This window comes from Seriola lalandi, unplaced genomic scaffold (genome assembly GCF_002814215.2).
Source record: "Seriola lalandi dorsalis isolate HSWRI2012SDOR001 ecotype SW California unplaced genomic scaffold, Sedor1 jcf7180002054572, whole genome shotgun sequence".
Lineage (NCBI taxonomy): Eukaryota > Metazoa > Chordata > Actinopteri > Carangiformes > Carangidae > Seriola > Seriola lalandi.
The window spans coordinates 278,591-290,704 of NW_019525125.1; the positions used below are offsets into that span (position 1 = coordinate 278,591).

Consider the following 12,114-nt stretch of genomic DNA (forward strand, 5'->3'; position numbering starts at 1 on the left):
GAGGGGGGGCGGGGGGCGGGCGGGGGCAGAGCATGAGGCCAGACCAGGCGGGGTGAGTGTGTAAGAGTGGGCATAGTATCCGGACTAGGGCTGGGCACGGTGACCTGGCTGGCTGGCTGGGCAGAGTACGCAGACTGGCAGGGGGTAAACACTGCACTGTCTGGCCTGGCAAAAGCGGCAGTGCCAACACAAAGCACCCAGCTGTGTTCGGGCCCCGGGCGAGGGTCTGTCAAGATGCAACAATGGGCTTTCCCTCCTCTAATTATAGTCCTGGCTGAATAAACACAGAGGAAGCAGAGTGGTCTAAAGGTTAGGGAGGCTGGCTGGAGGCCAAAAGGTCACAGGCCAAGGTTCCTGCCATCCTCACTACAGTGTCCCTTAGCAAAACATCAAACCCAGAATGTATAAAAAAATGGCCGGCTCATTAGCACTCTGCTTTGACGGGTTCCACTGAGCGGAAGGTGTGGGTTTCTGGTGCTCAGGGTGTCCTCGTGGCTCAGCTGGCGGAGGAACATGGACCCACAACATTCTGGATCTGGATGCAGCCTGATCAGATATCACCCCGTCTATCCCGTCTATCCCATCTCAGTAATCTCATAACAACAACAACTGAACAGTGGTTTGACATCCTATTGAAGGCAGGTGCTGCGCTGCACTGCACTCCTGTTACTGTTTTATTCCACGCATTATTATTCTTCCTTGTCAAACCCTGGCGCCTACATCACCAACAATGCAACCATCATCAACCGGCAACAGCTCAGTCAGAAGTTTGGGTGTGTTACATCAGTAGCGGCTAATGTATCCTGGTGGGCTACAGAGGTCACTTGTTTCTACTTATTCATCACACAGATTTTTGTTCTTTTTTAAACTTGTAGTCCTTGAGGAAACAGTCAACCAATCAGAAGAGGGGGCTCTGAGCCTCTCTTCTGGCTGACTGTTTTGTGAGTGATTGAATAAAAATATAGCAGATTTCAGGTAAACACTCTGGGTCCCGGTGGGCTGGGCTAGGGGCATGGAGGCTTTGTTGTGACATCACAAAGTTACAGAAGTTCTGATGGCTCGTTTTAGGGCTCAGTTTCTGAAAACAGGCTGTGTGCATTTCCCTGTGGATCCCTGCACTTTGATACTTTCACAGTATTAATATAGAACCTAGACCTGCTTTATAATCAACCAAGACATGGAAATCTCACTTTATACAATATGAGACCTTTAAAGATTCCCTACCTACCATTAACAATCATGTAGTGTCCTACAGGGATACTGGTCCCATGACAATTACCTTAGTGATAAGTGGTAAACAACAAGTTAAACCAGTTGGTTTCCCTCTGGAACTGTTAACTGCTCCTCGAACATCACGCATCACTATCAATACAGACCATTTACTATAGAGTGAAGCCACCCATGACTACGGTATATTCTTGGCTACAGTAGCAGAGAAGTTTGAGCGCTGAACATAAGGCCTCAGCACAAGTATGCATCAGCTAGATAGTGGCAACCATCACCAAAGAAAGTGCACCATTAGCATGTCTATACAGTACAAGGGCTCCTTAAATTATGAATGGCTGCTCTCTTTCTGTCACCAGGCATGCACGGGATAAATGAGACTATAGCCACCATCCACCAACACCCCCCCTTCATCCTCCGGGGAATGTTGGTACATTCCATTAAGAGGAACACTTAATTAAAGCATGATAAAATACCACTCGGAGACTCCAGAGGGGACTGGGCACTGGAGGAGGGAAGGGGGGCGGAGACGAGGGGGTGGGCGGTGAGAGACAAGGGAGGGATTCAGTTCACCCTTATTCTCCCAGCGATGGGAAGTGAGGAACAAAATAAAACAAAATCATCCTTCCGTGAATTGTTTCTGTGACTACAAAAGATCAAAGATAAATTCTTTAAAGGGTTTTAATTAAGTAAAAGGGAAAGAATTTTCTTTAACGTGAGTGTAGCAAAGGGAACTATCTGTATATACACACACACACACACACACACACACACACACACACACACACCAACACCATGCTGTCTGCACATTTCTGCTTGTCACTCATGGAGCCAAAAATATCGTGCACTAACATTCAATACACCTGATAGTGTTGTTGTCTATTTTCATCAGTACCCTTAAGATTTTAAAAGACTGTGTTTACAGGCAAACAGTGGTCCAATTATAATTCTTCCAGTGTATTCATGTCCCAAGACGTGGAAATTGTTCAGGGTCTTGAGAACTATTAGATTTTTTAACTTGAATATGACCAGACAATCTTCCATTAGGCAATGGATGAGAGTTTTAATACCACAAACATGGTTTCAACTGTAGTAGCGCAGACGGTTTTACATTTCATTGCACCACTCAACTCACCTACAGTGACACAAATGCACGTCAACCTGCGCGCACATGGAGTTGGTTTTTTATGCGAGCGCAGATTGACACGCGTCGTCGGGAGCGTGGTGCACGTTTCCCTCTGATCTCTTGTGAAGAGTTTAAGCTGTTGTTTAATCTGTACAGAGCTCCGGTGCTATTAGTTTTCTGAAGATTAACTCGTGTACATCGGTGGGTAAATACAAAATGACCAGTGAGCAAATGTAGTTATTGATCAACACTACACAGTGACTTGAGAAGAGTAAACGACCGGGTCTTTACCTTTCCCAGCACGGTGAGACAATTAGGGTCCAGCTCCGGTTGCTCCAGCTTCACCACTCCGACCCAGCCGTACTCGTACAGGTCCTCCTCATCGTTATTATTACATAGTCCCAAAGGATGCATCTGGAAAGACAGAGGTGAAAAAAGCATTAATATCAAAGCTACTGAGTCACTATCACAGGCGATCAGGGGGAAACCTTGTCATGTGTAAAACTGTGCTGTGTTTCCAGTGTCAGGGTCACGGATTTGCTCCAGGTGTGGCGTAAACCGCTGGTTTAGAGTTGAACTAATCTCTTTTGGATACCACCTTCACCTCCACCAACCTTTTTTTAAATTATAAAAAATTATAATCCACTTGCCACCTATTTTCCATAATGAACATAAACAAACATAAGAGTTTAAGAGCATTAAACGTCTCTGAAGTATTCGCTGTGTGCGGCAAAAATCTTGCAGCATCTAAGCACATGTACAGCAGATAAGCAGAGCTGGGACTTGTGTACTTCCATGGATCTGCAAAGGAGGCAGATTTTCATTCCTACTTAAGGGAAGGTACATAAATTCTGCTTCTATTACTGAGAATTGATTAATGTTGCTGACATTTCTGTTGCGTTTGCACATACAGGCACAATGACTGACTACATTTTATTTTCACTTCTTCAATTAAAAAAAGGAAAAGTGGATGCTGACGTTTCACACCAGTGCAAACACACACACACACACACACACACACACACACACACACACACACACACAATTACATTAGGGTCTATCAGTCTATCTTGAGTTGTCCTCTCATTACACTTTAGACCAGTGAAATTGGCCCAGTTGTCCGTGCCAAAAAAGCTCTGCACACCCAGCGGCTAGATGACGTCTTTAGAGAAGATTAAAGCTAAAGGATGGCAGACATCACAAACAGTGACTCACTCACTGGGCCCAAAAAAGAAAAAGGTGGCAGCTTCCTTACTTGCAAACTAACAGAAACATTTATCTTGAAGCATTAATCTCAAAGCACTTCCGTTAGTTGACTTGAGTTATTTGGGAAGACGATGAAGAAGTCTAGAGAATAGCTAAGTGTAAGACAAGAATTTAAAAAGAAATCTGTGTTCCACATTTTGACAACAAGAGACTTTTATCTAATAATCTCTGGAGCTCTAGTAAAACTAGATTTTACTGTTTTCTGAGTGATTGAATAAAAATATTGAAGATTTCAGGTAAATGCTCAGAGAAACCAAATCCTGCAAGGTTGGATGCTGGGTCCAGGTGGGTGGGGCCAGGAGCATGTGAGCTGTGACTGCTTTTTGTGACATCACAAAGTAAAGGAAGTCCTGACAGCTCATTTCTAGGCTCAGTTTCTGAATACGGGCTGTGAGCATTTCTTTGTGGACTGAGCACTTTGATACTTTCACAGTATTAATGCAGAACTTAAACCTGCTTTATAATCAAAAAAGACATGGAAATCTTACCGTTTACAATATGGGACCTTTAACAGATAACCTTAACAATCACAGCAGGCAATCACTGGAAGTGAACAGTGCAATAAAAACGTGAACCATGCAAACAAACCAAAAACGAAACGAAAGCAAAAATGTAAAAGGACAACTGCAGCTGTCAGCAAATTCACCAGCAGTAAATAATGACCAGCTCAAACAAGGCTGGATTAAAACTGTAACCAAGTAGAGCTCCACAATCCTGGATCCAATCCCCACCCTGGCAACGGTGCAAAGACAAGCTCCTGTATTAGCATTAGAACTGGGCCAAACTGACCTGCAGGCCACTTATCCTATTAACCCAATGACCACAACACCCCAATCAACCAGAACTGTGGCGCCGAGCCCTTGGCCACTGCTGATGACCCGAGATACCGTTCTCCCTCTGGTGACCCCCGACCTTTGAACCCCACTTCATCACGTTGGGAGCAGGTTAGTCGTGCAGCAGGCCAATTGAAGAGAGATTCAGAAAGCGCCTGAGTCACTTCAGTGCCACAAGGCCGAGGGGTCAAGCCCCTGACCTGAGGGTTTTTTTTTGGGGGAAGGACTTAGCTGAGAGTAAGGGGGTTAAAATGCAAATCAGGTGGAATACGGACGAATCATAGGGAAGGAATGAGGACAACGTGTGCCGCTCTGTGACTGCTCTTTCCGCCTTGATAGTAGATGCTGAATTGGAGAAATCATATGCATTTAAGGGAACTTTAAGACCAAAGGCGCGCGCACTCACACACACACACACACTCTCACAGGCTTACACTTGCCACATACATTTTCTCATAGATTCTGAATTGCACCTTCAGAGAAAAAGGAGGTTCATTCCATGAATCTTCCTCCTCAGGCCTCCCACACACACACACACACACACACACGAGTATGACAAAACGTGAGAGATTGCGCTCTGATTTTCAATCACAACCCTTGTCCTTCGAAACAAAATGGATCATTCTCACAGGAGAGCAAGGAAAACCAATGAGGAGGTCGTGGTGGAGCAAGGCTGCTCTGCCTCAAAACACCTTTTCACAAAACCGCAGGATGCAGTCACCTTGTCCGCCTGCGTTTCACAGATTCACTGTGCATTTTCTCAAAGCTGCCTTTTCTCTTGTAAACATACATACATACAGAGAGACTGTTTGTAAGATAGATGGTAGCCTAGGGCTGACAGGAACAGGGAGGCAGCGCAGGTATACATTACATACACATTTGGTATGATAATTTCAGAGCGCGCTCTCCCTCTCAGCCTTTGGAGGACGCCAAAATTGAACGGAAAGACAAAGATAAAAGAGCGTAGCCCCATTCAACCTGCATATCCCGACTTGCTCCTCCCACATATCGTGGTTCTATAAACTGAAACAACTCTCCGGTGCATACCAGCACATCCCAGTCAACTGAGGTAACACTTTGTGAGATGCTGTTGGGGAGGAAGCAGAAAGAGCAAGTGTAGGAGGATCTAAAGAGAGGCTGAATCTGTTTCAGTCCATTTAAAGGAGGACCAGGAAGTGGAGCGCTGCTCGCTGTGTGATTATGACCTCGCTCTCCTGCTCGTCTAACAGCTTGGATGGCAGCGGGGAGCCCCGCCTGCGCCCCGGGTTCTGAACACTGGGCCATTGTGCGGGGGCTCTTGCACTCCAAATGGGGCAGTGTTGTTGTTGTGGACCATGTTGTTATTTTAGAGGCTGGCAATTGCACCATTATCTCCACCGCAGGGATTTTTCTTTTTTGTCAGATGTTGACGTAGGCGTTGATGGATGTTGGGGATGGGGGAGCAAAAGGAAAAGGAGCTTTGGTATGGAAGAGAGACGGTGATCTGGTGAAGTGGGTCACAGCTACTGGCTGCGAGCACAAAATAGTAATGAGCACATATGCAAACGTGCCTTCACACACACACACACACACACACACACACGCGCGCACACGCACACACACAAATACACAAAATGACAGAGACTATCCCCTCTTGTGTTCCAACACTGCCAGGTTTCCCCGCTAGGCCCCACATCACACAAGCTCAGCCCACTGGAAACACCCGCTTGCTCCACTGTGCTCCACTTAGCTACCGTACCCAGGGTTTTGGGTGAAGGGCATCCGGCGCCCCCCGAAGTGCCACAAGGGGGCGGGCTCTTGTTCTGCCCTGCCTGTCTTGCCCGTAGGGGAGGCAGCCTTTCACATGAATATCCCCTTACACAGGCCACACTCTCAATGAAATCCTGGCGGGGATTTGAACTCCACCTGTCACTCAAGCTAGACACACCCCCATGCCAGCCCCCTCTCCCCCAAACCCCTCTATCTGCAAAAACACCTGTAGAGGAAGTGGTTACTCACGTGGGATGCTTTTTGATTTGCTGCTGATATCCCCTGTCAACATGAAGACTGATTCATTCTGTCTTTTGTTAATATCAACCAATAAATAGCGACTTCTTATTCAATATTATTCAACAATTTTTTAGGAAAGAAAAATAAAACTTGGTAAAAACTTGACGGATAAAAATGAATCACAAAACTTTCTTTTACTCCTCTTACTCTTATTCCTTTATGGTCGTCCCCTGCGCGAGCAAGTGACCTGATAACAGTTGATAATGGGATCAAAACAGGGCCCTACTTCTAAAAACCACAACCACCACCACCTACCCCGACCCCCTCCCTCCCTCCCTCCCATTCCTCCCCGGCTCTCAAAGGAAATCAAAATGCAAGTCACACCATCCAACGCCATTCTTCTCCGTCTGTCTGTGACACAATTCGCTGAGCCTTTGATCATACAACAACCACTTCTCTTCTGCCCCTCCTCCCCTTGCAGCACCCCCTCTTCCTCTCTCTCTCTCTCTCTCTCTCCCTCTAAATTATTGGTGGCCCTAGTTACAGCCACCCCCCACCCGATTGCCCCTCATCCTCCCCAAAACAGTCACCCTCCCCTGCCCTCACCATGCTATATCGCCCTTGCATGAAAGAGCTTTTTTTTCTCCCCCTGCACAGCTGTGTAAGTATGCACATTTTACACTTTCTATCCTCACTTGCACTTCAACATTAAAAGTCGTACTGGCCGTAAAAAGTAATAATCAGCAAGTTCGTTTTCTCCCTTTACTAACTTTTTAAAAATTCCTCAGAACGCCTTTGAAATCTTTTTAACTGCTCCAAACATCTCACATGAAACATCCCCACAGGTTAAAGAAGAAGAAGAAGAAGAAGAAGAGAGAAAAAAAAAACCTTTCTTTGTGACAAAGCAGAAATTTAAAAAAAAAGACTCTGCTCCTCTCCTCCTTCTGCTTTCAGCACCACCGGCCGGGAAAGCCTTGTGAACTCGTGAATGATGCTCACAGGGAACCAGAATCTAAAATTCTAACAGAAGTTGCTGAGTTGCAATGTCTATATTTAAAAGTTATGCACTTGCTGAAACATGGCTGCTCAATGTTCTGTGCATTACAACAAGACATCCCGGCTGCAACACACACCCTCAGCTCGAAACATCAAAGGAGGAGTAGGCGGAGAATGATTCCTGAGCTGAACTGATCCATACAGCATGAAAACACAGACTTGCATATATATCTTTCAAAACCTTAAAAATCTTATTAGGAATCTCAAGCGCCAGCACTTCACCCAGAACTGAGCTGCAACATGTCTTGTGATGGCATTTAGGTCACAGCGAGGACAAGTTTCTGTCACAACAATCAAAGCTGCCTTGTTGTCTGAGGCAAGTGCCAGCCAAAGACAGTTTTTACAAGCTGCTCTTTGTGGCGCTGGCTAAATGATTAACCGGACAAATCTGTTGTTCATTGCTTTCTTTTATGAATTTTGGAAGAAGAAGAGCTGGCACCTATTTCACATGCACACAAAAATCTAGAGAAGAAGAAAAACCTGGGCACGGCGCCAGTCCTCGCACCCATCTGCTTCCCCCAGCGCTGTGCATGTGTTTACGTATCTCGCTGTTTGAGCAAAGGCGTGTGTGTGTGCGTGTGTGTCTGTCTGTGTGTGTGTGTGTGTGTGTTTCTGTGTGTGTGTGTGTGTGTGTGTGTGTGTGTGTGTGTGTGTGGAGGGGAGTCTGTAGTCTGAAACACATCATGGGTGACCGAGGGGTAACTCAGTGGCATCTCTCACGTCGCTTGCCCTGAACTCATTCAACCCAGTGTAGAAGGAGCATCCCGCCCACCTACCCGGGGCCTTTAATTCGGCTGACCCCTCCAACCTCCTCCCAAAGCCCCTCCCCACCTACACTTTCACCCTCCCCAGCACTGTGCTTCAACCTCCCTCACTATGGGAGGGTGGTGGTGGTGGTGGGGGGGGGGATTGTAAACTTCCTGGAATAACCCACCGGTCTAGCCAACAAGAGGTGGAGGGCGGTTGAGTTGAGGGCTTGTGGGGATGGGATGGCTAGGTGTGTATGTCTGATCACAGTCTCAGTCACAGGGACCTGTGGTGTCTGTCAGAGCGTCATGACAACATCACAACTCCCAGGACACACACACACACACACACACACACACACTAAACAGCTCCACAACCTTGAGACTCAGTACACCTGCAAACATTCACACCATCTGCCAGTCCATATATTAAAAAATACACTACACACACACACACACACACACACACACACACACACACACACACACACACACACAGTGGCACAGGCCAATAAAAAACTGTCAACAGTTCTTCAGGATGTCGTTGTATGTCGACTCTTAGTGACACATGCAGTTAAGCCTATAGTGAGTGTTTGGCAACTTAATCTGTTCCCTTTCAGTCAACACTACTTCACTCCCAGAGATAATGTGGCTAATGAGTGCAACTGTCACACGTACAGCCAAAGCATTTTCATATAGGAAGGAACAGCTTGCAGCAGCTCTCCGTCTCTGCTTGAAGTTGCACAACAGCGACTGAACCTGTAGTTAAAATCGTTCCTGAGTTCATTCCTGCGCTGACTTGCATCAGCTGCAACTAGTGATTATTTTAATATATGATTAATCTTTCAATTGTTTCGTCTGTGAAATTTTTAAATCCAATACAAAGTGTTCATCACAAGCTCCCAGAGCCTTTATTCAGTCCAAACAACCTGTCAACTACTTAATTTATGGTGATAAAAATATAATATGAAGCAGGAAATGTTGGTTATTTCTCAATAAATGAACATCTGAAACAAACAAAAGTCATCACACTGCGGTTTCAGAAGTACATCTGTTAGCGGTAGATAGTGAAAGTGATGCCCAAAACCACTTCGGCAAACATCATTAGCAGCAAAAATTTCACCAAAACAATAAAACCACAGGACTACTGAGCTGCAAATACTGCCTATAATTACTGAAAAGCAGTTTATGCAAACCAGCACATGACATAGATGCTCCGTTATGCAACATCCAGCAAACAAGCATAAAACCATTGGCCAAAACACACAAGCTAGCAAAATGTCAACAACATGTTAGCACTGGCTCCTCCGCTCCGCCAGCCGCCCTGCTGCAGCCCTCCCTCACAACAAACTGTGGCGCGGTCAGGACGCAGTCAATCCCTCCACCCCCACCCTCCCTGTGCCCTGCAGGGCAGATATGAGAGCACACTTTAACCAATTAGAGCCCTGCTGCTGCTTCACCCCCCCAACTCTCATCTGCAAATTTGCACACATAGAAAGACAGCAGTTCTTGGTAATAAGGACACAAATAACCTCCATCCACCGGCACACGCTCTCCAGACCTCCACTAAACATATGGAAGGTCAAGCAAATGAGGGGAGGGCGTTTGCCGGGGACTTATACGAGCTGCAGCTCTTGAGGGCGAAAGTGGCATCCTAATTTAAAGTATGTGAGAAAAACACTTTCACATACACACAGAAACACACACACACTTTGATGAATGCCTAGTTGTCCAGTCTACAAGGCAGAAGTCGTCTCTCCAGCTTCCACATACATATAGTGATATTTCATATAGTAACTTGCTCTCAGTAATAACATGGCTGCACACAGATTTACACACTACGAAAACAAGAAACTAAAAACACACCAACAACCTCCACGAGGAGCAATTTTCATGTTTGCTATTGTGACACAAGTACATATTTTGTTAAGAAGTGTCTGGCTGACAGTTTGACAGTCATAAGTCAAAGGTCGAATCTGTCTTGTCGCCATCTGTTCATGTGGAATGCCTCCTCTAGCTTTCATCCCCATCCCCACATCTCCTCTATTCCATTATCACACCTTCCCCACAGGCCCACATACAGACTGTCTGAACCCCGAGGAGCTCAGACATCACATCAGAAGGACAAGAGCAAGGAAATCAAAGTCTGACGCTCAGCCTTAATCCAAAAGATGACCCCCAAACCCACCCACCCTCACCCCTCTCAGTGAAGCAGGCAAGGACAGGGGAGAGTCATTTTAGTTCAGGTTGTGTGAGGTTAAGCTCCGGGTGAAGATTGGGATGTGCGTGTTTAACACACTCGGAGAGCACACCGGGAGGATTTACAGTCAGCGCCCTTGGCTGAAGACAGGTTAGGGTTACTGCCAGTCTTAAGACGTGACAAGTCTGGTCAGGCTTTTATTTTGTCTGGTTCTTGACAAAAAATAGACCAAGTGAGTTTTAAAGTGTCTTCAGGTAAAACTATGGCCCAAACATTCAACTTGCTCTCACATTAAACGAAACAATACTAAAGAGAAATCCGTGAGAAATAATTTTTTTTACACATCCAGACTTTTACTTTGGAAATGCAGCCAATCAAGGGAGTTGCTGCACTGTGAATGACTGTCAATCGAGGTATTGAGCGGGTGTTTTTTTTTAAGCCACTAAATAATATATCTTCAGGGCTTATTGTGAGGTTGATTCATTATATGTCAACAAAACTATGAATCGTCTGTGAGTTTTCTGATCTGCGTACAGAGGTTCAATGTCAGGCTGCGTGGGGCGGAAACAAGCGCAAGAAACGAGCAAGTACGAGTTTTGAATTGCACTCTTCTATGTATAGCATGCACAAATATACTCATAAACTTAAATGCACGCACTAACACACTACACGCACGCGCGCACACACGCACACACACACACACACACACACAAACACACACACACACACACACACACACACACACACACACACCTCCTCTTTCACTCTCTCAGTCACTCTTTGCCCCTCTCGGTCGCTCTCTGCCCCTCTTTCCCAGCACTAGAAATAACATCAAAGAGGGCTGGTAGCCTTGAGGAGAGAGGGAGATGGATCCAGTTACAGTGGAGCAGCTGGGAGGGCCCTACAGGTGGGGCCGACACTCCTCCTCCTGTAACATTATCACCGTAAAGGGATCCCTCTGCTTCTCCTCTCGAATAATGAAGACTTCCTCCCTTTTGTCTTCTCCGCTGGGACTGAAGGAACAATTAGCCGAGCTAGCCACAGCATCCATCTTTTATTTTGGCGGTCTAAGCCAACGTAAAGGAGGAGTGTAGAAAATAAATAGAAAACTTTTTTTTTTTAAAAAGTTGTTGATGCTGGACATTTTTTGTGACGCGAAGTCAGTTTTAAGAAAATTTGAAGTCAAGGGCGCACCCTGAGCGAGCCTGCAGCATCAGTACAGTCATCATCTGTCTGTTTGGCGCCCCCACTACCCACTGCCCCCTCCTTAACCTCCCCTGAAAATCGCCTCCACGCCATCTTCATAGCAACGGGCAAAGCAAACAAGTGTCATGGTTTCAGTGTGAGCAGGGGACTCTGGCAGAAGACACCTAATATCATGTAAATGTCCTGATATGTAGCACAAGGCTCTGGGGTTGACAGCTTTAACACTGAGCAGGACGCCGAGCTTGTGACTCTATTAACTCTCTGCAAGTGCATCCCGAAACTGTCAATGGCGTGTGTGTGTGCGTGTGTGTGTGTTGTGTCTGTGTGTGTGTGTGTGTGTGTTTGTGTGCACACTCAAAAATCTCTCTGGTGTCACTTTCAGCTCTTCAGTCTTTAAAACCCAGAGTGACACGAACAAAGGACAGGCCGACAAAGTTCAGGGGTCAACACTGGGCTGGATGCCACCAT

At 46.1% G+C, this 12,114-nt stretch overlaps 1 protein-coding gene across 2 annotated transcripts in view; it reads right to left on the bottom strand.

Moving 5' to 3' along the window:
* znrf3 (zinc and ring finger 3) overlaps nt 1-12,114 on the bottom strand; it is a 75,080-nt gene that overhangs the window by 37,418 nt on the left and 25,548 nt on the right. For both annotated transcript variants that reach the window (XM_023417164.2, XM_023417162.2), the window contains exon 2: nt 2,642-2,764. In XM_023417164.2, coding sequence (XP_023272932.1) covers nt 2,642-2,764 — 123 coding nt within the window. The remainder of the gene's footprint in view (nt 1-2,641; nt 2,765-12,114) is intronic.